Source organism: Palaemon carinicauda, chromosome 1, assembly GCF_036898095.1.
Source record: "Palaemon carinicauda isolate YSFRI2023 chromosome 1, ASM3689809v2, whole genome shotgun sequence".
NCBI classification, from domain to species: domain Eukaryota; kingdom Metazoa; phylum Arthropoda; class Malacostraca; order Decapoda; family Palaemonidae; genus Palaemon; species Palaemon carinicauda.
Genome location: NC_090725.1, coordinates 268736860 through 268764359, shown reverse-complemented (window position 1 = coordinate 268764359; position 27500 = coordinate 268736860). Strand labels below are relative to the sequence as shown.

At 34.1% G+C, this 27500-nt stretch overlaps 2 protein-coding genes across 3 annotated transcripts in view; both read left to right on the top strand.

Moving 5' to 3' along the window:
- LOC137656205 (BTB/POZ domain-containing protein 1-like) overlaps positions 1-27500 on the top strand; it is a 406727-nt gene that overhangs the window by 232675 nt on the left and 146552 nt on the right. The gene's annotated exons all lie outside the window — the stretch shown is intronic.
- On the top strand, positions 11178-27050 carry LOC137656193 (uncharacterized). 2 transcript variants are annotated; one of them, XM_068390372.1, is made up of 4 exons: positions 11178-11282; positions 18815-20336; positions 20677-20879; positions 26181-27050. In XM_068390372.1, the coding sequence occupies exons 2-4, from the start codon at positions 18830-18832 to the stop codon at positions 26295-26297; spliced, it is 1827 nt and encodes a 608-aa protein (XP_068246473.1). In that variant the 5' UTR covers positions 11178-11282; positions 18815-18829; the 3' UTR covers positions 26298-27050. The 2 variants fall into 2 exon arrangements, with proteins under 2 accessions (XP_068246473.1, XP_068246471.1); XM_068390370.1 differs by having other exon boundaries at positions 11216-11506.

Sequence of the window (27500 nt, the reverse complement as noted above, 5' to 3'; positions counted from 1 at the left end):
ATCAATTTAGCATCGGCATCACTCCACTACTACGCACTAAGCCTTTCTTCAGCGCTAAAGGTTACAAAATTAGATATTACAGTAATAAAAAACATACTGATATTATTTGTACGGAATAGAAATGCCCAAATACAATATTTTTATGTTAATCTTTATAGTTCACCCACCTGCTTTGCTGCTTTATCATTCAGAGTCTGTAATGTCAGCGATCAATTTCATGTCCAGGAAAAGTAAACAACGGAGATTCGTGTTCCCCTCACGCAAAATTTATATGCAGTCAGATATTAAATGGTGGATCTCCAGATGTGTGCAGGTTCTCTTTTCAAGAATGGCTCTCTCTTCGTGCATGCGTAAAAACACACATCAATATATATATATATATATATATATATATATATATATATATATATATATATATATATATATATATATATATATATATATATATATATATACATATATATATATATATATATATATATATATATATATATATATATATATATATATATATATGTATATATATATATGTATATGTGTGTATATATATGTATATATACAGTATGTATATATATATATATATATATATATATATATATATATATATATATATATATATATGTATTCATATGTATATATATATATTATATCATACGTTTTATATATATATATATATATATATATATATATATATATATATATATATATTCATAAAAGAATACATCTGTATTTTATATATGTATGTGTACATGTCATCATCACCATCATCTCCTAGGCCTATTGACACAAAGGGCCTCGGTTAGATTTCGCCAGTCATCTGTATTTTAAGCTTTTACATTAATACTTCTCCATTCTTCATCTCATACTTCACACTTCATAGTCCTCAGCCATGTAGGCCTGGGTCTTCCAACTCTTCTAGTGTCATATGGAGCCCAGTTGAAAGTTTGTTGACCTATTTTCTCTTCGGGAGTGTGAAGAGCATGCCCAAACCATCTCCATCAACCCCTCACCATGATCTCATCCACATATGACACTCGAATAATCTCTCTTATAGTTTCACTTCTAATCTTGTCCTACCATTTAAGTCCCAATTTTCTTCTGAGGGCTTTGCTCTCAAATCTACTAAATCAGTAACACCGATCTCATTAAACTGATATATAGCCTGATTTTTATATGTAATTTTAGGAGATTTGGTTTCCAAATTATACTTAACCTATTCATTGTCTGGTTTGCTTTCTTCAATTTTTCATTCAACTCAAATTCTAAAGATCCTGTATTAGAGATCATAGATCCTAAATATTTGAATGATTCCACCTCATTAATCCTTTCTCCTTCCAATGATAATTCATTATCCACTGCATATTCCGTTCTCATCATCTCTGATTTTCTTTTATTTATCTTGAGATGTATATATATATATATATATATATATATATATATATATATATATATATATATATATATATATATATATATATATATATATATATATATATACATATAATTTATACATATATACATACATATATATGTATGTGTATATATATATATATATATACATATATACATATATACATATATATATATATATATATATACATACATATATACATGTATACATATATACATACATATATATATATATATATATATATATATATATATATATATATATATATATAATCATCAGCCGTTGCTAATCCACTGCAAGACAAGACAAAGGCCTTAGACACGTCCTTCCACTCTCGTCTGTTTATGGCCTTTCTATGTCATTCCATACCCGCAAATTGTCTTAGCTCGTCACTCCATCGTCTTCTCTTCCTTCCCCTGCTTCTTATGCAATCGCTAGGGACCCATTTCGTTATTCTAATTGTCGATCTATTATCTGTCATTCTCATTATATATATGACAGAATATAGTCTACTTTAGTTTGCTCACGTATCCATGTTGCTATTTTTCTCCCTTAGTGTTAATCCAATAATTTTTCTTTCCATAGCTCTTTGAGTTGTAAGTACCTTATGTATTAAGGCTTTAGTAAGGCTCCAAGTTTCCGATGCTTAAGTTAATACTAGTATGACTATCTAACTGAATACTTTTCTTTGAATTTGATAAGAATCCAGAATTCGGAGCTTTCTCCGTCTACAAAAATAGACGATGAACATACAAGATCTATAGAAATGTCTTAGATCTCCCTGAATGATCTTGTTAGCTTTGATTCAACTATGTAGTTTTGTAAACTCATGTTAGTCCATACACACTAGATAAATTCTCATCAAACGTTCATTCATTTATCTATACATTCCATATTGTATCAACACATCAACGTCTAGGGCTAATATAAAGAATGAAGAAATTCTAGTGATCACGAAATAATTGGAAATACGGTAGCTTACTGGAAACGTCCCTGCCTGGCAATCTGTTAGGCGGAAGTTCGATACTCACTCAAGCTTGATATTTTCTATTAGTGTCAACAGTACACCTCACAATTATTTTGAGCTATGAGGGAGCCTATAAGTCTACCTACTGAGTCATCAGCAGCCATTGCCTAGCCCTCCCTGGTCCCAGCTTCATGGAGAGGGGTTTCGGCGCTGATCATATGTACCCTATACATGGTCGTCTCAAAACTTTGTCCTGTTCTTTGCCCCTGCAATTAATGAGTGACCTTTGAACATTTAAACTGTCTCACTTTTCTGCTTCACGTCATTTTTCTTCTCTTTCTCCATAATTGGTGGAGAACTTTGTCGTATTTCGACAACTAGCTTCATCTACCTAAACCCAAAAGTAAAGTCAGCAGTAACACAAGTTAATGCAATAGAGTAAATATGAATTTATTGGGGGGCTCGTACTTATAGAAGAATTACTTGTCATCGGTGAAGTGATCTCTGAAAATCTGAGTCATTACGAACAGAATGAGCTTCAATTAATTAATCTCCAGGTGATTTTACGAGGCACATTGTAGGCAACAGCAATCCAAAGAACATTATTAAGCCCTACTTAGAGAGCAATGTTTATTATCGACATTATATATGGTTTAAGTGACAAGAAAGAAACATGATTTAGAAATAACTTTGTTGTAAATCATCAATGCAAAAACATACGATTTACGTGATATGTTGATTTAAAGGTACTTCGGGTTGAATTTTTTATTACTGCAAATTTTTCACCGCAATAATTTGAAAATATAAGTAGTTTAATTTTCATAATTATTTCATATCATTTGAGGTCTCGCTGGCGTTCAACAGTATGCCTGTGTTAGATTACATCATTAATATTTAGTAGGTTACATTTATTACTTCTCATTACCTACGCCAACGAAGTTAAAAGGAGGTTATGTTTATTATTATTATTACTTGCTAAGCTACAAACCTATTTGGAAAAACAGGATGCTATAAGCCCAGGGGCTCCAACAAGTAAAATAGCCGAGTGAGGAAATGAAACTTAAGGAAGAATAAAATATTTCAAGAAGAGTAACATCAAAATAAATATCTCCTATATAAACTATAAAAAATTTAACAAAACAAGAGGAAGAGAAATAAGATAGAATAGTGTGCCCTAGTGTACCCTCAAGCAAGAGAACTCTAACCCAAGACAGTGGAAGACCATTGTACAGAGGCTATGGCGCTACCCAAGACTAGGGAACAATGGTTTGATTTTGAGGTGTCCTTCTCCTAGAAGAGCTGCTTACCGTAGCTAAACAGTCTCTTCTATCCTACCAAGAGGAAAATGACCACTGAACAATTACAGTGCAGTAGTTAACCACTCGGATTTAGAAAAATTGTTTGCTAATCTCAATGTTCTCAGGTGTATGAGGACAGCGAAGAATATGTATTGAATAGGCCAGACTATTCAGTGTGTGTCTAGGCAAAGGGAAAATGAACCGTAACCAGAGAGAAGAATCCAATGTATTACTGTCTGGCCATTCAAAAGACCTCATAACTCTGTAGCGGTAGTATCTCAACGGGTGGATGGTTCGCAGGCTAACCTACTACCTTATGAATACGTTTGTTTGTGTGCGAACAGCTTCCTTGGTCACAATTTTACACATAGAATAGGGAAATTCTCAGATGATGATTGTTATGTTGAGACGTGGAAGCAATTCAGTCTTGAAAGTCCTAGGTCAAAGGTCAAGGTTGAGCAAAAGGTCGAGAAATAAGCTGCCGTGGCGGAGGTCACAATTTTTCTCATAAAGTAGTGAAACTTTCAGGGATTGATTGTTATGCTGAGACGTGGAAGTGATTCAATTTTTAAAGTCCTAAGTCAAAGGTCAAGGTAAGGCTCGAGCAAAAGGTCATGAAAAGGCTGCCGTGGCGGAGGTCTGCGCTCTACTGAGTGCCCCTTTAGTGTTTACTATTATTTTTTGCAGTTGCTAGCTCATTGCTAGATACTGTAGTAAAAGGCTAGGACCTTCGACGGTTTACTTTATCTAGTACAGTTGGTATAAATGCCCCAGTGCCTCTATGAGGCTTTTTTTTTATATATTGGATAATCTGGCCCTAGTATTGTATCATTTGTAAATTCCCAAGAAAGTATTACAGCACAAAACTAACATCTATGATATTTAGTTTTTGTGATCTCTTCGTTATTAACATTCAATTACAGACTACAGATGACACACACACGCACACACACACACACACACACACACACACACACACACACACACATATATATATATATATATATATATATATATATATATATATATATATATATATATATATATATATATGGATTAATATCAACACAGCATCGTGTTCAAATAGAAATAAATTTCTACCTCATACCTGGGATCGAACGCTAGCCCCTTCTAATATATATATATATATATATATATATATATATATATATATATATATATATATATATATATATATATATATATATATTAGAAGGGGCTAGCGTTCGATCCCAGGTATGAGGTAGAAATTTATTTCTATTTGAACACGATGCTGTGTTGATATTAATCCATATATATATATATATATATATATATATATATATATATATATATATATATATATATATATATATATATATATATGGATTAATATCAACACAGCATCGTGTTCAAATAGAAATAAATTTCTACCTCATACCTGGGATCGAACGCTAGCCCCTTCTAATATATATATATATATATATATATATATATATATATATATATATATATATATATATATATATATATATATATATATATATTAGAAGGGGCTAGCGTTCGATCCCAGGTATGAGGTAGAAATTTATTTCTATTTGAACACGATGCTGTGTTGATATTAATCCATATATATATATATATATATATATATATATATATATATATATATATATATATATATATATATATATATATGTGTGTGTGTGTGTGTGTGTGTGTGTTTATATATATATATATATATATATATATATATATATATATATATATATATATATATATATATATATATATATATATATATATATATGTGTGTGTGTGTGTGTGTGTGTGTGTGTGTGTGTTTATATATATATATATATATATATATATATATATATATATATATATATATATATATATATATATAAATGCTTCCATTAAACTTCATTTCATATACGCTTTGGGACATTTTCATCAAACGGTTGACTTCCCGTCTCCGTGTTCTCGAGTCGCTCCCTTTAACATGTGAACAATGCAATCACTTTTTCATTCAGTACTATCTGGTCCGGTATACCGTATACCTAAATGAATGAAGGTGCTACTATGTAGCATTTCTACAAACATTGTGAGAAAATTTCCCACGTCTTCATGAATGGGAGAACAGACAAGGTAAGTTTTGACATCCTTGCTAATATAATAATGGTATATGGCAACTCCCTCTTATAATTTGTATAAGTATGCATAGTTTTAGGATGATGTAGACTGTTTTATAACGAAATTGTTATATTTATTCACCAAAGAGATACAATCACGGAGCTCGTGTATGTAAATGAAAGCACTCCTTGCTAATTCAGAAACCAAATAACATTTGTTATTAAAGTTTGGTAACTGTAGTCAGGTAAACAACTTTGGGCAACTCTAGGACCCCAGGTGCCTCTGGGCCGCTGACTCACATCAGCTGATTGGGTGAAGCATATCGTTCACCTCTACCGTTGGTTTGAATGTGCTGTGTGTCACATAGGGAGTAGAGACCGTATAAATATCAAGGATTAACAACAATCTAGTGTTTGGTGATAGTCTCATCTGGTCTAACAGCTCAGTTGTATCGCTAAATGTTGTTAAATGTGTCATTAGAAATGATAAGAAGCAGTTTGGCCGTTAAATTCAAAACCTGGTCAGAACCCTCATACTAGCCAGGAAAAACTTCAATGTTCAAACATCAGTTCAGTTCCGCTTCGACATTTACTTTGTGTCCGTCGTTGTAACGACGATCTTCATAAGTTCCGCAAGTTTGGTACGATGGGTGATATTTATTAGACGTTTGTGATATTGTGGACTCTTTATCAGCCAAAGTAGAACTATGAAATCTGATTGTGTATACCTATGTGCATCCATGTTCATGCTTAAGCACATGTATGGATTACATCCAGGTGTTTGATAATGCTCTTAATGGTAGCATTTTTTTTTTTTTTTTACATTTTGTAAATATTGTGTGCCTTTTGTAAATTCCCAGTATCGGTTTTCCAAAGGACCAGTGTGACACGAGCAAGTAGTGTAACCACATGTTTTGTTATTGATTTGTTTACGGTTTATCTTACATCATTGCATGACACTTCCGTAACGATTTTTTTTTCTTTTGCTAAAGCCTGAAAAAAGTAAAACATTGTTGACAGTTTCGCTTTAGCGATCACTTAATATGAAATTTTTGTTCCATGTATTTTCAAGTATGCCAATTATTTTAAATAATTGGAACTACTGTATAATTACTAGTAGTAAAATATACATCACAGTAAAGTTTGAAACATTAGTAATAAACTGTAAAATGATCCGGCGGTAACATATAACACAAAAGTGAAGTAAATAGTTTGCTCACGTATCCATGTTGCTATTTTTCTCCCTTAGTGTTAATCCAATAATTTTTCTTTCCATAGCTCTTTGAGTTGTAAGTACCTTATGTATTAAGGCTTTAGTAAGGCTCCAAGTTTCCGATGCTTAAGTTAATACTAGTATGACTATCTAACTGAATACTTTTCTTTGAATTTGATAAGAATCCAGAATTCGGAGCTTTCTCCGTCTACAAAAATAGACGATGAACATACAAGATCTATAGAAATGTCTTAGATCTCCCTGAATGATCTTGTTAGCTTTGATTCAACTATGTAGTTTTGTAAACTCATGTTAGTCCATACACACTAGATAAATTCTCATCAAACGTTCATTCATTTATCTATACATTCCATATTGTATCAACACATCAACGTCTAGGGCTAATATAAAGAATGAAGAAATTCTAGTGATCACGAAATAATTGGAAATACGGTAGCTTACTGGAAACGTCCCTGCCTGGCAATCTGTTAGGCGGAAGTTCGATACTCACTCAAGCTTGATATTTTCTATTAGTGTCAACAGTACACCTCACAATTATTTTGAGCTATGAGGGAGCCTATAAGTCTACCTACTGAGTCATCAGCAGCCATTGCCTAGCCCTCCCTGGTCCCAGCTTCATGGAGAGGGGTTTCGGCGCTGATCATATGTACCCTATACATGGTCGTCTCAAAACTTTGTCCTGTTCTTTGCCCCTGCAATTAATGAGTGACCTTTGAACATTTAAACTGTCTCACTTTTCTGCTTCACGTCATTTTTCTTCTCTTTCTCCATAATTGGTGGAGAACTTTGTCGTATTTCGACAACTAGCTTCATCTACCTAAACCCAAAAGTAAAGTCAGCAGTAACACAAGTTAATGCAATAGAGTAAATATGAATTTATTGGGGGGCTCGTACTTATAGAAGAATTACTTGTCATCGGTGAAGTGATCTCTGAAAATCTGAGTCATTACGAACAGAATGAGCTTCAATTAATTAATCTCCAGGTGATTTTACGAGGCACATTGTAGGCAACAGCAATCCAAAGAACATTATTAAGCCCTACTTAGAGAGCAATGTTTATTATCGACATTATATATGGTTTAAGTGACAAGAAAGAAACATGATTTAGAAATAACTTTGTTGTAAATCATCAATGCAAAAACATACGATTTACGTGATATGTTGATTTAAAGGTACTTCGGGTTGAATTTTTTATTACTGCAAATTTTTCACCGCAATAATTTGAAAATATAAGTAGTTTAATTTTCATAATTATTTCATATCATTTGAGGTCTCGCTGGCGTTCAACAGTATGCCTGTGTTAGATTACATCATTAATATTTAGTAGGTTACATTTATTACTTCTCATTACCTACGCCAACGAAGTTAAAAGGAGGTTATGTTTATTATTATTATTACTTGCTAAGCTACAAACCTATTTGGAAAAACAGGATGCTATAAGCCCAGGGGCTCCAACAAGTAAAATAGCCGAGTGAGGAAATGAAACTTAAGGAAGAATAAAATATTTCAAGAAGAGTAACATCAAAATAAATATCTCCTATATAAACTATAAAAAATTTAACAAAACAAGAGGAAGAGAAATAAGATAGAATAGTGTGCCCTAGTGTACCCTCAAGCAAGAGAACTCTAACCCAAGACAGTGGAAGACCATTGTACAGAGGCTATGGCGCTACCCAAGACTAGGGAACAATGGTTTGATTTTGAGGTGTCCTTCTCCTAGAAGAGCTGCTTACCGTAGCTAAACAGTCTCTTCTATCCTACCAAGAGGAAAATGACCACTGAACAATTACAGTGCAGTAGTTAACCACTCGGATTTAGAAAAATTGTTTGCTTATCTCAATGTTCTCAGGTGTATGAGGACAGCGAAGAATATGTATTGAATAGGCCAGACTATTCAGTGTGTGTCTAGGCAAAGGGAAAATGAACCGTAACCAGAGAGAAGAATCCAATGTATTACTGTCTGGCCATTCAAAAGACCTCATAACTCTGTAGCGGTAGTATCTCAACGGGTGGATGGTTCGCAGGCTAACCTACTACCTTATGAATACGTTTGTTTGTGTGCGAACAGCTTCCTTGGTCACAATTTTACACATAGAATAGGGAAATTCTCAGATGATGATTGTTATGTTGAGACGTGGAAGCAATTCAGTCTTGAAAGTCCTAGGTCAAAGGTCAAGGTTGAGCAAAAGGTCGAGAAATAAGCTGCCGTGGCGGAGGTCACAATTTTTCTCATAAAGTAGTGAAACTTTCAGGGATTGATTGTTATGCTGAGACGTGGAAGTGATTCAATTTTTAAAGTCCTAAGTCAAAGGTCAAGGTAAGGCTCGAGCAAAAGGTCATGAAAAGGCTGCCGTGGCGGAGGTCTGCGCTCTACTGAGTGCCCCTTTAGTGTTTACTATTATTTTTTGCAGTTGCTAGCTCATTGCTAGATACTGTAGTAAAAGGCTAGGACCTTCGACGGTTTACTTTATCTAGTACAGTTGGTATAAATGCCCCAGTGCCTCTATGAGGCTTTTTTTTTTATATATTGGATAATCTGGCCCTAGTATTGTATCATTTGTAAATTCCCAAGAAAGTATTACAGCACAAAACTAACATCTATGATATTTAGTTTTTGTGATCTCTTCGTTATTAACATTCAATTACAGACTACAGATGACACACACACGCACACACACACACACACACACACACACACACACACACACACATATATATATATATATATATATATATATATATATATATATATATATATATATATATATGGATTAATATCAACACAGCATCGTGTTCAAATAGAAATAAATTTCTACCTCATACCTGGGATCGAACGCTAGCCCCTTCTATATATATATATATATATATATATATATATATATATATATATATATATATATATATATATATATATATATATATATATATATTAGAAGGGGCTAGCGTTCGATCCCAGGTATGAGGTAGAAATTTATTTCTATTTGAACACGATGCTGTGTTGATATTAATCCATATATATATATATATATATATATATATATATATATATATATATATATATATATATATATATATATATATATATGGATTAATATCAACACAGCATCGTGTTCAAATAGAAATAAATTTCTACCTCATACCTGGGATCGAACGCTAGCCCCTTCTAATATATATATATATATATATATATATATATATATATATATATATATATATATATATATATATATATATATATATATATATATATTAGAAGGGGCTAGCGTTCGATCCCAGGTATGAGGTAGAAATTTATTTCTATTTGAACACGATGCTGTGTTGATATTAATCCATATATATATATATATATATATATATATATATATATATATATATATATATATATATATATATATATATATATATATATATATGTGTGTGTGTGTGTTTATATATATATATATATATATATATATATATATATATATATATATATATATATATATATATATATGTGTGTGTGTGTGTGTGTGTGTGTGTGTGTGTTATATATATATATATATATATATATATATATATATATATATATATATATATATATATATATATATATATATATATATATATATATATATAAATGCTTCCATTAAACTTCATTTCATATACGCTTTGGGACATTTTCATCAAACGGTTGACTTCCCGTCTCCGTGTTCTCGAGTCGCTCCCTTTAACATGTGAACAATGCAATCACTTTTTCATTCAGTACTATCTGGTCCGGTATACCGTATACCTAAATGAATGAAGGTGCTACTATGTAGCATTTCTACAAACATTGTGAGAAAATTTCCCACGTCTTCATGAATGGGAGAACAGACAAGGTAAGTTTTGACATCCTTGCTAATATAATAATGGTATATGGCAACTCCCTCTTATAATTTGTATAAGTATGCATAGTTTTAGGATGATGTAGACTGTTTTATAACGAAATTGTTATATTTATTCACCAAAGAGATACAATCACGGAGCTCGTGTATGTAAATGAAAGCACTCCTTGCTAATTCAGAAACCAAATAACATTTGTTATTAAAGTTTGGTAACTGTAGTCAGGTAAACAACTTTGGGCAACTCTAGGACCCCAGGTGCCTCTGGGCCGCTGACTCACATCAGCTGATTGGGTGAAGCATATCGTTCACCTCTACCGTTGGTTTGAATGTGCTGTGTGTCACATAGGGAGTAGAGACCGTATAAATATCAAGGATTAACAACAATCTAGTGTTTGGTGATAGTCTCATCTGGTCTAACAGCTCAGTTGTATCGCTAAATGTTGTTAAATGTGTCATTAGAAATGATAAGAAGCAGTTTGGCCGTTAAATTCAAAACCTGGTCAGAACCCTCATACTAGCCAGGAAAAACTTCAATGTTCAAACATCAGTTCAGTTCCGCTTCGACATTTACTTTGTGTCCGTCGTTGTAACGACGATCTTCATAAGTTCCGCAAGTTTGGTACGATGGGTGATATTTATTAGACGTTTGTGATATTGTGGACTCTTTATCAGCCAAAGTAGAACTATGAAATCTGATTGTGTATACCTATGTGCATCCATGTTCATGCTTAAGCACATGTATGGATTACATCCAGGTGTTTGATAATGCTCTTAATGGTAGCATTTTTTTTTTTTTTTTACATTTTGTAAATATTGTGTGCCTTTTGTAAATTCCCAGTATCGGTTTTCCAAAGGACCAGTGTGACACGAGCAAGTAGTGTAACCACATGTTTTGTTATTGATTTGTTTACGGTTTATCTTACATCATTGCATGACACTTCCGTAACGATTTTTTTTTCTTTTGCTAAAGCCTGAAAAAAGTAAAACATTGTTGACAGTTTCGCTTTAGCGATCACTTAATATGAAATTTTTGTTCCATGTATTTTCAAGTATGCCAATTATTTTAAATAATTGGAACTACTGTATAATTACTAGTAGTAAAATATACATCACAGTAAAGTTTGAAACATTAGTAATAAACTGTAAAATGATCCGGCGGTAACATATAACACAAAAGTGAAGTAAATAGATAACCGACTAACTCTCGAAACTAATGAAAGTGAACGAAAAATAGTGAAAATGTGGTGCATCGTCATTCGTACATTGGTGATTCTGTTTTATTTCCTTTCCTCGCCGGGCTATTTTCCTTGCTGGAGACCTTGGGCTTATGGCATCCTGCTTTTCTAACTAGGTTTGTAGCTTAAATAGTATTAATAATGATAATAAAAAGAATACGAAAACATTTGATCTGAGATTTGATAACGAAATTTAAGGCGTTGCCATGCCGTCTCTTATTTTCGGTTTTGTTTATCAATATTTGAATGCGGTATCTCCCCGTGGGTGGGGTTCAAAAACTTGATTTTCCGACAATAATCGGGTAATGCTTGTGATAATAACGCTCAAAACAAAATTCTAGAATATATTAAGCATCATTCTTGTTTATTACCAGTCTTATTTATTTTAGTAAACCAATTGTGAGCTTAACACTTTCAATAGTAGAATGGTTGATATCACCACTCTCATCAAATAATGTATTGCGATAGCCATATATAAAATAGAAGTTAAATGTTCTAGAATTCTCTGCATATAGCACAATTCGTTACATTCAATTAAATAAAGCCAAAGGCCCCCATTAAACTTTATTCTTGTTAGTCTCAAATTAGCAGTATAAAGACTATAGGAGTTTTCGCTTGACAATTATAAAAATCTATTACTGTTCATTGAAGAAGGTACGGTGTTGTCAAGGTCACTGTCTACATCAGGGATAGGGCCCACGCCACGCGACCTGCTTTCGTTTGTTTAAACGATATTAAACCATGTTAGGAGCCGATTAAACGAAACTCCCTACCGGTTCCTTCTTTTTGTCTGTTTTATTTTACTTATTACTAAACGTTGTTCTGTTTTCTCATTTTTCCCTGAGAAAGGAATTTCAACTTTTTGAAACAAATGTAACATGAAATATAGTTCGGTAGATCATAATAGGAAAACACTTTAAATATCATTTTATCACCAACACTTGGGATTTTTATTTTTTATTTTTATTTTAATAAGCCACAAATGTCTATTAATATCGATTTAACTCTGCCACGGATCACAAACCCATATGGAAATTCCTTTAATGATAAGTATTTCTACCTGGCCGAGGATTCAAACTTTAGCGCTGATAAAAAAAATGATAAGCCGAAAGACCGCTTATTCAGCTCTCTTGCGGTTTACGCTTATTTTTATTGGCGCTAAGTTTCGAATCCTTCATTTAAAGAATTTCCCTATGGGTCTGTGATCACTTGGTAGAGCGGATTCGTTATTAAAGTGGCTAATTTGAAAACAAATTAAACTCACGAGTTACTACTGCTAGAGAGGTAGGGAGTCCTTTGACTGGCCAAACAGTACTACACTGAATTCTTCTCTCTGGTTGCGGTTCATTTTCCCCTTGCCTACACATACACCGAATAGTCTGTCCTATTCTTTTCATATTCTCCTCTGTCCTCATACACCTGACAACACAGATATTACCAAACAATTCTTCTTCACCTAAAGAGGTTACTGCGCTATCATGTTCAGTGGCCACTTTACTCTAGGTAAGGATAGAAGAGACCTTTTAGCTATGGTAAGCAGCTCTTCTAGGAGAAGGACACTCCAAAATCAAACCATTGTTCTTTAGTCTTGGGTAGTGCCATAGCCTCTGTACCATAGTCTTCCACTGTCTTGGGTTAGAGTTCTCTTGCTTGAGGGTACACTCGGGCACACTATTCTATCTTTTTTTTCTCTTATTCTTGTTTTGTTAAAGTGTTTATAGTTTTATAAATTCTCGAGAGCAAATTTACTTTTGAGACACACATTAGGTCTGTGTCTTCTTCCAGTGCACAAAAAAATGGCTTATTGAGAAAGTCTTACAAGATTTTCGGTGATTAATCTATTCTGAAGAAGTGTTATAATTCTTTCATTCTACCTTGTTTTGAGTATTGTTCTCCTGTCTGGTGTTCAGCTGCTGATTCTCATCTTAATTTGTTGGACAGAAACTTCCGGTCTAATAAATTTCTTATTCCTGAACTAGATCTTAATCTTTGGCACCGTCGTTCAATTAGTTCATTATGCATGTTGCATAAGATTTTTCATAACTCTGACCATCCTTTACATTCAGATCTCCCTGGACAATTCTATCCTGTTCGTAATACTAGGCAGGCAGTTAATTCTAATAGCCAAGCCTTCTCCATCATGAGGCTCAATACTACACAGTATTCTAGAAGTTTTATTCCAGCTGTTACCAAGTTGTGGAATGATCTTCCTAATCGGGTAGTTGAATCAGTAAAACTTCAAAAGTTGAAAGTTGGAGCAAATGTCTATGTTGACCAGGCTGACATGAGTCTTTCTTTAGTTTATATGTGACATATCTGTTTTGGACGTTGTTACTGTTTTTAGAATGATTTATTGTTAATTTGTTTTAATTTATTTATTTCCTTATTTCCTTTTTTCACTGGGCTATTTTTCCCTATTGGAGCCTTTCGGCTTATAGCCTCTTGCTTTTCTAACTAAGGTTGTAGCTATGCTAGTAATGATAATGATAATAATAATAATATAGGAGATATTTGTTTTAATGTTACTGTTCTTAAAATATTTTATTTTTCCTTGTTTCCTTTCCTCACTGGGCTATTTTCCCTGTTAGAGCCATTGGGCTTATATCATCCTGCTTTTCCAACTAGGGTTTTAGCTTGCCAAGTAATGATAATGATAGTGATAAAATTATCATATTTATACATTGGAAAGTTTTCATATGAAGTTCTATCGAACTATAAACTAAAATGAAAATCACGAATGATAGTAATAAAATTATCATGCCGACGGGAAGGTTACCATGGCCTATTGTTTGGCTGCTGGTATGACGTGTCCGTACTGTTTATAACAGATACAAACAGAAAACGCTATATATGTTCAACAATAATCTTCTTCATTCCTACCCAGAAGAAAGATTCCTTTGTCCTCTGTGTTCTCTCAATTCCAAAGTTCATATGAACTTATGAATGGCTCGATTAACTAAAGAGGAATTGTGGCATATTCGGGAAGAAAGAGTAGTTATTCAAGTTGTGACGGGGCGAGAGAAAGGTTAGGACTCAAAGGCAGGAAGCAATCAACTGAGTAGTATTATTATTGTTGTTGTTGTTGGAGTATTAAAGCCAACACTTGTTGGCACGGGCCTTTCCCTTGGTTGGCCCGTAGGATTATTAAAGAACACTCTCCTTTATATACAATACCTCAAGGCAACAGGAAAATACATGTTCGAGAAATGACAATGTTACATAGGCGACACATATACATGTTTGTTCTGGTTCTTTTTAGTGCGAGGTTCTGGTTCTTTTTAGTGCGAGGGAAGAGCGCAGATACAAGCATAATATATACAAAATAATTTATGTACGATCGTGTGACACACGGTTGGTACAAAGTCTTCCCTTAATACCGCTTTCACTTCTTCAAGGTAGTTTATTCCTCCTTCCTCTGCCCAAACCTCACTTCAGCTATATTGTTCGTCTTAGAACGCTTTGCTCTTGGAGCAAGACTCTGGTTTCTTGCGTTGGCAGCCTGCTACATAAATCTTAAAATCAATCACATCCACATCATCAGGACATTAATTCTGTACACCATGATTGCATCAATGTGTCCCTGTTACCCACATGCACTCTCTCATTGAGTTGTGACAGTCGTCCACACCCTCTCACTTAGTTGACAACTCCGATTACACAAGAACTTTGCCGTTTTCTGTTAGTTAATTTGTCTACCAGCAAACACACACACACACACATATATATATATATATATATATATATATATATATATATATATATATATATATATATATATATATATATATATATATATGTATATATATATATATATATATATATATGTATATATATATACATATATATATATATATATATATATATATATATATATATATATATATATATATATATATATAGTGTGTGTGTGTGTGTGTACTGTATGTGTATAATATGTGTGTGTGCGTGCACGCGCGCCAGCATGCTTATGTGTCTGCCTGGAAATAAATTAAAATGTAGGTTATAAAATGCATGTTTATATGGTATTCAGTCAGCTTTTTATTCAGTTTACTCACCGCCCATGAATTTCAAAATATCCGTGACCTTATAAAAGAAGATTTGCTAAAGCTTAAGGTTTACTGTGCTATAGCAAATGTTCCCTTGCCAATTCCATGACTCTTGTTTTTAGGTTACTACAGGGAAAAGAGTTGACCACATTTTACAGTAAACATTGTTTGTGCTCACCTACCATTCAGTACCGTACAAACTACCATTTTATACCCTTTCCTTAACAAACTCCTTAAACATATCTCGAACTATTTATCGATAACACCAGATAAACTGCTTCTAGATTTCGTTCGTTCCTCATTCTCAAAACCTTATAATTTGACTAGTTTTATTATTTCTTATTTCTAATATATATATATATATATATATATATATATATATATATATATATATCCATATATATAATTATATACATGTATATATATAATATATATATACATATATATATATATATATATATATATATATATATATATATATATATATATATATATATATATATATATATATATATATATATATATATATATAGATAGGTAGATGGAGAGATAGATATAGATGGATGGCCTACTAACTGTTCATTTTTACTTTATTATAAAAACTTTTTGTTTATTATATCCTTAATTATTTTCTTTTTCATCGTTTTTATCTGATTATTTTCAACTTATTTCAGTGCTGATATGATTTAATTCCTTCATATATATAATAAATCATTATCACTGACCTCTACAGTGTAGTTTAGATGCCGAAAATGGAAAGATTGTTTTTTATATATATATAACTTTTGCATCTCCCTTTCTTCCTTCCTTGCTATTTACATTTTATACATATAGGTAAACTTCATTTCAGTCTGCCTTTTGCTTTCATCAGTATCTCTTTGTGAGTCTCGTCTTGAACCGTTACCACATAAACGCAACCCAAACATTTCAACTGCCGATACGCTGACCGTCTCACCTCCTTCCCCTTCCCCTTCCCCTTCCCCTACCTCTACCTACCCTCTCCAAGAGACAAACGTTTTACTTATCCCTCATGCTGAATCGCCCTCCTCCTAACTTTAAGCTCGTAATACAACTCATTCCTAACCCTTTTCTAATTTTAGACTCCATGTGTCCCTTCCCTCGCCAAAACTCTCTCTCTCTCTCTCTCTCTCTCTCTCTCTCTCTCTCTCTCTCTCTCTCTCTCTCTCTCTGTGTGTGTGTGTGTGGAACAAAACCTTCATTGTACAGTACTACTCATTGTACTATTCCATTACCATCCACCATTGATTACCATCATCATCACCACCCTGGCACAACATTTCCTTTGTAAATCCTTACTTCCCTTCCAACTTTTCGAAGTGTTATTTTTCCAGAACTGACCTCCATTTACTTGCAACTATGTAGTAACACAGTTTGTCCTAGTACATTTTAGATAAATGATTTCAATGTTCCATTTTTAACATCACTTATAATGTTTGGCGTCTGACGTACACATCTTGTTTACAATATTGTTTTAATGATTATTGTGTTACATTTCGTTCTGACAACTTATATCCCCGGCATATGTTATTCCAGTTTCTTAATTCGTTTTTAATTCTAATGAATAATTGATTAATTTCATCCCTATGGAGAATATTTAAGATTACGTATGCTCATGATACAGTCAATCATATAACAGTATAGTTATTGAGTATGTTAATTTGCGTTTAACGACTCCAGGTGCCTTAATTTCGCAACTCTCTCTCTCTCTCTCTCTCTCTCTCTCTCTCTCTCTCTCTCTCTCTCTCTCTCTCTCTCTCTCTCGGTATCTTGGAGATTGGTTTGGCTTCTGACAGGTCCTTTTCATTTGGGTAGTGCCATAGCCTCTGTACCATGGTCTTCCACTGTCTCTTGGGTTACAGTTCTCTTGCTTGAGGGTACACCATTCTATCTAATTTCTCTTCCTCTTGTTAAAGTTTTTTTATAGTTTAAACAGGAAATGTTTATCTTAATGTTGTTACTCTTCTTGAAATATTTTATTTTTCCTTGTTTCCTTTCCTCACTGGGCTATTTTCCCTGTTGGGGCTTCCGGGCTTATAGCATCCTGCTTTTCCAACTAGGGTTGTAGCTTAGCAATTAATGATAATAATAATAATAATACCTGCACGAACCTCTTGGTGTGGATATTACTTTTGCATGTTTGACGCACTACTGTAACCAACCGAAGCCAGTAGCTATTATTTTTGGTTGTTTATGATATTAGGTAGAATAAAGTTAGTGTAAAATACAAAAAAAAAAAAAAAAAGGATTTGGTAAGTTCGACATTTTTGTGTATGATTAATATGTTACTTCATAATTAACCCTTAAAACACTATACTTTATAGTTTGATGAATTATTCATAAAATATTTAAATGGATACCCCAAAACACCTAATATGTACTATCAGCATTACGAAAGAGAAGCAAGTTAAAAAGTTTGTATTTCAGTTTTATTTCTGATATTTTATTCCGCTGAAAAGAACATTCAGTGAAGACCTTGGAATACACGTCTAGTGAAAATTCACCTGTTATTACCCATAAGTTAACCTACAATCTTAAACATGTCGATTTATTTGATTATAACTATTTCTATATCCACTATACATAATTTTTGTAATGTTACTTAACTAATAAAATCTTAATTTGTAGGCTATTGATAACAAGATGCAATTCGTAGAGGACTATGCGGAAGTGATTTTTAATCTGAACATTCCGAATTTTTCAACATACACCGATTTTGATCAGACCTTCACAGAAGAGTTTCCGCTTAAAGTGAATAATTTCAGTTCTCGATGGAGCTTAACACTGTCTCCCTTTGGCACAGAAAATGCCAACGAAGGGGAGAAGGACCCTTTCAATCGGGACATTGGAATCGTTTTGAAGTGTAACAGTTGCAATGTCAATATGCCCGACATTGAAGTTTACAGTAAAGTACAGGGCAACGAACCACACGAAAAAACCCTTCCACAGGTTTCTAAAAAAGATATGACATGGAAAGGTATATTGATCGCAAGAGCTGGTCTTAAAGTGTTCCGCCTACTTAAAAATGATCAGTTAATGGCGAAAATTAGGTTTGTCGTGAAGGGCTGTGATATGACAACAGCCGTGGGAGGTGTGGAAAGCCTTTCTAAAGACATGAGAGCTTTACTGAAAAGAGGAAGTTATAGTGATGCTGATATTATCACAAGTGATGGTATTAAACTTCCTGTACATTTGGCGGTCTTGTGTCAAAGGTCTGATCTTCTCCAAAGAATTTCAGCAGGAAAAAAACGGCAGCTGACTTTTACTGCAACTCCTGATAAAAAGATGATTAAATGGGAGAATGAAAGTTCCGAGGACGAAACAAAATGTGATAAAGATTATTTGATCCACGCAAAGCCAGAAACTCCAATTAACAGCACATTTGGCAGCATATCATCGGGATATCAGTCGTGTAGTTCAAGAGCATCATCTCCTGAGCATTTCCTTCAGCAGAGTACTTCTAAGGATAAGATATATTCTTCCCCAGTGGCAGGTACTCCTAAATTTACATCACCAGCTTTCGAAAACAGGCATCTTGCACACCGAAAGAACACCGAAACGCCTAGAAAGCCAACTCCCCACAGAATATCCCAGATGTCAACAGTAACTTCACCAAAAAAAGGACCATTTTCACCAATAAGCAATATCCAAATGAAAAGTTCTCCTTCATCGCCCAGGAGAACACTTCACTCCCAAACACCTAAGAGAATATCAAACATTTACTCTCCTACAGTAGGTAAAAGTTCCCCTACAAAGAAAACAAGAACACCCGATCAGTTATCCATGTCTAAAAGGACACTGCCTCGCAGGAGAAGTTCTATCGGCATGCTTAGGACACTGTCTCCAAGTAAACGCCTGAAGCCACCGATCAGTCCAACCATTCATAAGATTTCGGCAAGCAAAATGCAACAGCTAAGGAGAACACCACTCATTGGCACTCCTAGTCCCAGAAGGCGATTATATCATGACTCCAAACCTGGTGACAGCGTAGAAGACTTCACGATACCATGTCAGTCACCATCAACTAAAGCTTGTGGCCCTACGAAGACTAATGATTTCTCCGAGCTTGATTTCCAGTCACAGAGACCGAAGATATTTGTTAACATGTCTGCTTCTGTTACTAGTGCAATACTCGACTGGATTTATACAGGTTTGTTTTTTAATCCTTAGTAAAGGTTAACTAACTATAGTACAAGAAAAAAATACAGTATAATATTGATAGTAAGACTATAAGCCATTTCAAACAAACATACATTTTGTGAAATAGACGATTTCTTAAAGCTAAAACAGAAATGACTTGCATCAAATGACAATTTGTTATAAAGCCCACAAACAAGAAATAATTTTTGTATAGCTTTAAAGAAATTTATAAATTATTTAGAAGACGGCATTTTGATATATGTATATCAAAATTAATTAGAAAAACTGAAGCAATATGTTTTCCCTTTAGCACATCAATTGCCACCTTTAGGTCTCTAAATTGTTCACAGGTGAATGTAATGAAGTCGACAAACTTTCCCGAGCTTTACTTGTGGGCAGCATCCGCCATGGCGTGACTGGATTAGCCAGGACTTGTGAATACCATTTGGCAGCTGACCTCACGCCCATCAACGCCCCAGAAATCATCTTCCTTGCAAAGAAGTATTCAGCCCCAGTACTTCAAGAGTTGGCTATTGACTTCGCTGTTAAGAAGGTAATTTCCATCTTATTCAAAATAATGTTAGCACCTCCTATAACCTGATGAATATTAGTCTCTAAGTCACAGTAGGTCGTGCAAATTTAATTATCTTCACCAAAATGAGGATAATTCCAATAAAGAAAGCATTAATGTTCAATATTTTTATCAGATATTCTTACATTTGTGGTGCTAAAAGCGTTTTAGGGTTTCCAAAACCTGAATTTTTCATACTACAGCAAGTCTAAGGTAATATCTAATCAACTTCTCAAATGATATTTAAATTTTTAGTTATTAACCTATGTTATACAGTAGACTTGACAGACAATTTGTGAAAGATAGTGTTTTATGCTTTCATTGTGGTTTTTCTTTTATGTTGTTAAATAATTTATAGCTATATTTTTTGGGGGTTGTTTCGTGTTCACCTTTGATAAGAAAGATATTATTAAGCATTGTAGGCTTTGCCAGTTGATCATCTTTTTTTCCTTTTCACTATTTGATGGATGTGCTATGTAGCTGGGACGAACTGTTAATGCTATTCAATGAAATTAAAAAGAAACAAAAATTGTAACCTGAACAGTTGTATTTCCCAACTGAATATATATTCTAAAGACCACGCCACTATTAATACTTTTATGTATAAACTTCATTAAAAGCACAATACATTGAATTGCCATATGTACACTTTCAAGATATTCAGATATAAATCTATATTGGGTGCTGTAATCCTATTCTGTCGACCAACTGACTAAAAGTATGTATGTACGTGCGGTGTAAAATATTTTGTGAACCTCCCAATATCCAAAAATTATTCATTGAATATATCCAAGCAAATTATATTAGAATCTGAGACATTTCGTACAAACACCCATATAACCGGTTTTCAACTGGCTCTATGATCCCACTTCACCTGTTTATATACTCGGCCAGAAAGTACTTCTCATAACTTTTACAACGCTCCTAACACTTACCCATGTTTTGGTGTTACTACAAATGGCCCATTATTCTGAGAACATGGTTGGGAATTCACTTGTATTAAGATATTACTCCAGGAAGTGAATTCAGTTACAGAATTCATGACCTAGGGTTCAGACATCAAGGTAATCAAAATGGAATCGAGTGAAAAAGAAGGAAGTACTCAAGAAGACAGGGTACTCGCAGGAAGACTTGAAGTTCATGCCTCTGGAGGAAAACCAGCAACATTTCGTAAATTATTTTGAAATTCATATGCATTTCATGACCAATAACCAAGTTAAGTGCATTCCTACAACAAATTCCAAGCCATCCCGAAGGCAGAGTGACAAAAGAGCTTAATGCTGTGCTATGATAAGTACTACAAGTTACTAACGAAAGGATATGCACGGCAGGTACCACCTGATGTAGCCCATGTAATAGGCACTACATGGTATTTTACAAGGATGGCCAAGAAGCGATTTTTGCTATATCAGTAAATTTGAAAGAATCTGACAATGCTATGAGTATCTTTTTGGCTGTTTGTCTTGGCATAGACTCAAAAGGAATGTAACCTGGAATATAAGATTCTTGACCATTCTCTAAACAAAATCTGTAAATGGGACTCCATTTGATATCCTTAAACTTGTCAAAGCCAAAATAGTCATCGTCAAGTACATACAGAAAAAAAAGATGTTTTCACGAAGAATTGAAGTTCTACAGATTCAAAGGGATCCATGGTGTTGAGTGTGACAAATTAGAGTACAATCTATGTCCTTGGCCCTTTCATTTATTCAGACTAGGCTTTTGATAATTCAAGAACGAATTCAGGCAGCTAAAATTTCTCAATTCATGACGTACCCAGTTATTCTTCCAGTCACATAACATCATCGATCATTAACGATATTCACCAATGTCTTTCCCATGCTGAAAGAAACCATATATTGGAGGCACAATGGAAAATTTTCTGGGCCATTAATGGGAATATATCTCACTGTGGTGTATTGTCTCAATGCATTACCTGCAAGAAAATGTAGGATCTGCCAATGGAACAAAGTGTGGCTGATATGCCCTCTGATAGTGTGACCCCAGCTCCAGCCTTTATTTTCACATGTGTGGAATATTTTAGTCCACACATTATCAAAGGCAGAAAAAAAGTGTGGGGATCTTATTCTCTTGCCTTACATTGCGTGCACACCATCTAGAAATGCCAGACTCATTTTATATTGTTGCTTTCATGAACGAGCTAAGATGATTCATAAACAGAAGAGGCAGCATGAAGCTGATAGTGAGTGACAATGGGACAAATTTCAGAGGTGCACAGAGAGAGAGAGAGAGAGAGAGAGAGAGAGAGAGAGAGAGAGAGAGAGAGAGAGAGAGAGAGAGTGAGAGAGATGGTGGGGGTTCCATTGGAAGTGATGGACCACGAAAGAATACACAGGTAGGTATTAAATGAAATTTAGGCCCCGGCTGCGAGCTGGATGAGAGGTTTATAGAAACGAATGATTCGTTCTGATTGTGAGAGACTATTACCAATTTTACTTAAAGTATGGCACTCGGATCAATAGGGACACTTACCATGAATATTTGTGTGAAGTAGAAGGAATGCTTAATTAATGGCCACTGACAACATTAAGTAATGACATCAAGGATCTTGGGCCACCATGTCCACTATGAAAGCTGCAGTAACTCTACCACGAGGACACTGAAGAACCAGAAATCTATGCTAGAAAGAGGTGGAATCATGTACAAGTCTTGGACAATTTGTTCTGGTCTGGCTCAACCTTCAAGAATGACAGAAGAGGTTTAATCGTAAAAAGTCTCTCCAGATTAATATATTGTGCTTATCACTGATGAAAACCTTCCAAGGAACAAGTGGACAATTGGACATGTGAACAAGATTCACCAAGATAAGGACAAAACCTCATGCATAGCTACACATCAGAGTGAAGATAATGAACTGAATAAACCAGTACCGTACATAGATTGGTCAAACTTAACTCAAGGGATCAATAACCCTTGACTTATAAACATTGGACACAGCTATATATGTTTTGCTGTTGCACTAGCATTAGTATTACTCTTCATTGATAAATTAACAGTCAAGAGATAATATTGATTTATGTGTTTGCATATGAAGAGGCCTATCATAATGCAATATTTAGTGAGATACGCTATGATGTAAACTGGGTATTGTAATGTTTTCATTTTATTCTTTTCTGTCATGAATTCTGACCCAAGCAATGTAATGCCTGTATTTGTAGGTACGTGTGGTAAACAGCGAGAATAACTGACTTATTATTATTATTATTATTATTATTATTATTATTATTATTATTATTATTATTATTATTATTATCATTATCATTATTATTATTATTATTATCATTATCATCATTATTATTATTATTATTAGCTGAGTTACAACCCTAGTTGGAAAAGGAACATGCTAAAAGCCCAAGGAGTCCAACAAGGAAAATAGCCCCGTGAGGAAAGGATATAAGGAAAGAGATAGAATAGCGTGTCTGAGTGTACCCTCAAGCAAGAGAACTCTAACTCAAGACAGTGAAGCGCCATGATACAGAGGCTACAGCACTACCCAAGAATAATGGCTTGATTTTGGAGTTGCATTTTCTTAGAAGAGCTGCTTACTACAGCTAAGAAGTCTCTTCTACCCTTACCAAGAGAAAAATAGCCACTGTAAAAGTTAACCCCTTGAATAAAGAAGAATTTTTCAATTACCTTAGTGTTGAGGTGCATGAGGAAAGAGGAGAATGCTGTAAGAATAGGCCAGACTATTCGGTGTATATGTAGGTAAAGGTAAAATGAGCCGTAACCAGAGAGAGAAAGATCCAATGTAGTACTATCTGGCCAATCAAAGGACCCAATAACTCTAGCGATAGTCGCTGCTAGCTAAAACAAATATTTGCGCGCACGCATAGAGAGAAGTGAGAATTAAGCTGCCCCAAAACCTTTTATAGAGACCCAGGAGCCAACTGTGCCCTTGTGCCTGAATTAGAGGCCTAAGGACGTCTTCCTCTCGACTTACTTAGATTCCAGGCACAGACTGCACCATGCAGAGTCATTAGAGGAGTAGAAAGGATCCCAAAAGAACAACTGAGACAACTGACATGTAGGCACTGCAATAAGGGTACAGGAGATGATTGCCCTCTTCTTCAAAAATGTCCTTCACTTTGTCACCACAGGGTCAGCTTGTCACCTGGTTTGGAGCAGAAAATTTGCCATTGAGGTGGAATCAGTAATTAGAACAGGCCACACGTTCATAAAACCTGACCTGGTGATGCCGAGGGATGGGAGTATGTACAGTATGTCCTGGACATTTTTGTCTCTTGGGATAAGAGTGGGAGCTCCCTAGAAGAGGCAAAGGAAGCAAAGCAATCCAAATATAGAACTTGTGATCCTACTATTTTAGACGTCCGATGAAACTATATTTTTCACCTTACTGCCTGTATGACTTTCTGTAACTTTTGCAATAATTTAAATCCTTAGTTAAGTGATTCGCGCAAGTGAAAATATTCCCAGCGTGACGTCTCTAACTGGCTTCTACGCCATTACCTACTGATTGACATATGTAAATTACCAGTCAATGATTCATACCTATAAATAAAGTACTACAAAAAAGAAAAAAAAATACATAAGATCCTTTTACGTTCTGACATATCTCGCTAAATTTGACATTATAATAAGCATCTACATGCAAGTCCTAAGCTTATTCTCTGCATTAACATTGTCATTATTATTTCCAATCGTTATTGTGAAGATATCTTATATCTTAGATACAGACTTGAAGCCCTTTATGGAGAAACGTTTTTTTTTTCATGTAATTATTTCCATCAAAATTTCCATGTAATCATCTCCAAGTTTATTACCTGATTGAAAGTATTTTATTTGATAGTGGGGGAAAGGCAACACATTTTTTTTAATAGCACTCGAGTTGCCATTGTATCAAGATATTTGGCCATATCTCCAAAAGAATGACAGTTAAATTGGGAATTTCGTACTGATAATAAAAGGAATTACTTGACGTAAGGAGTCATGGCAAACATGAGTTCTATGTTAAAAAAAAAAAAAAAAGGACAACCACATAGCCTTAAGAATCTACTGTAGTGATAAGGAAAAAGTAATTCCATGATTAAAACAAGAATATAAAGAAGTCATGATAGTAGATATGAACTTGTTTTTGGAAAGCTCTGTAGCTATGTGTCAGGATCAACCTTAAAATTTCCTTTACTATATCTAATAATCATAAGAAAGACGTGGTTCCCACCAGCTCATAGCAACCATGAAGCAAGATTTAATGACTTGCAATGCCAAATTTTGTTCTTTATTCTTTAATCTTAATTTCAGGCAGCAGAGGTGACGTCACAACCAATGTGGTCCAAGTTGGCAGTTCGAATTCCTGGTCTGATAGCAGAGTATTCTCGTCGTCTGGCAATCCATGCAGAATCTATTTCTAAAACATAGCTCAACTTTTTATGCTTTAAATCTTATAGAATGCTTTGTATTTCAAATATTTCTTGATCTTGAAGGACAATTAAACCATTTATCGTACTCAGGTTAATTTTGAGAAGTTATATCACAGCTGAAGAACGTGTTAGGGCAGTCGTGTGTTCATGCAAACAATATAAATGGTCTTTGAAAGAGATTATAGTACAGTAACCGCTACGATATAGTAATTTTTTGCATTGCACAAGAAAAAAAGTTTGAATTTTAGACATAGGCCTTTACCCTCCCTTATTAAATAGTCCATTTGCTTTCAGCATCTACGTTAGTCTTAAGGAGTTTTCTAAAACTGGTAATCTGCTCCAAATGATACCATGTTAGAGACTATTAGTATCTTTGTGTCACTAGAATTCGCTGTATTTTGTATAATGTTGTATCTTGTATTAAATTACAAGGTTTATTCTTTTATCTAGCATTTAGTAGACATGTGTGCTGTATTTCCATCGAAAATTTCAACGAAAGATGAAATGATAAGCTACATTTTGTGTATAGGATATAGGGAAATTCCATGTATAAATCTCGATCATTGCTACTTTCAACATTAATGTGAATTTCCATTTTGATTAAGAAGATTCCATGTGTTTTTGACCTCATTTCGTTTCAAATATCAGGAAAGAAATTGTGGTCATTTAATAAAATGAAAGATAAGGGTAGGTTACATAACCTAAACTATTGTTACGGGCGAGGACCCCTTAATTACACCTAAAGTAGAAACTGAAATAAGTTGAACAGTCACATGGAAGAAATGAAGTGGGAACGGCGGTAAAGTTGAAGGCTTAGAAGCCAGGTTCCTAACTGCTCACTCCGCAAAATAAGTTTGCTGGCACTCTATCGCATAATAGATAGGTGCTAAGCTTATGTATATTACTGTAATTAAGCTTCTTTAGCTAGACCATAAACAGCGCTAATCTTTACTTTTAACTCCGTCTACCTGGAAATCATTTGAGATAATACCTTGCTATCATCAGCAGTTGAGAGGCTGAAGAGACTTGCAGCGAAGACCCTTCACCAAGGTTTACTGTTTAGGCTACCGTGTAAAGTGTGCTAACATGCCTACCCCAATACGGTATTATGGTGAATTAGTTGAAATTTCGAGTTAAGGACAAAGTTCAGCGTAACGCCGGCTTGTGATTAAAAGTGGGTAAATTGTGGATATGATTATAT

What these genes read in the sequence shown, in the direction of transcription:
- LOC137656193 (XM_068390372.1), top strand. Translation starts at nt 18,830, where the DNA reads ATGCAATTCGTAGAGGACTATGCGGAAGTGATTTTTAATCTGAACATT. An exon ending in ACTCGACTGGATTTATACAG is followed by an intron (nt 20,337 to 20,676) that starts GTTTGTTTTTTA and finishes AATTGTTCACAG; the next exon opens with GTGAATGTAATGAAGTCGAC. An exon ending in TTGACTTCGCTGTTAAGAAG is followed by an intron (nt 20,880 to 26,180) that starts GTAATTTCCATC and finishes TCTTAATTTCAG; the next exon opens with GCAGCAGAGGTGACGTCACA.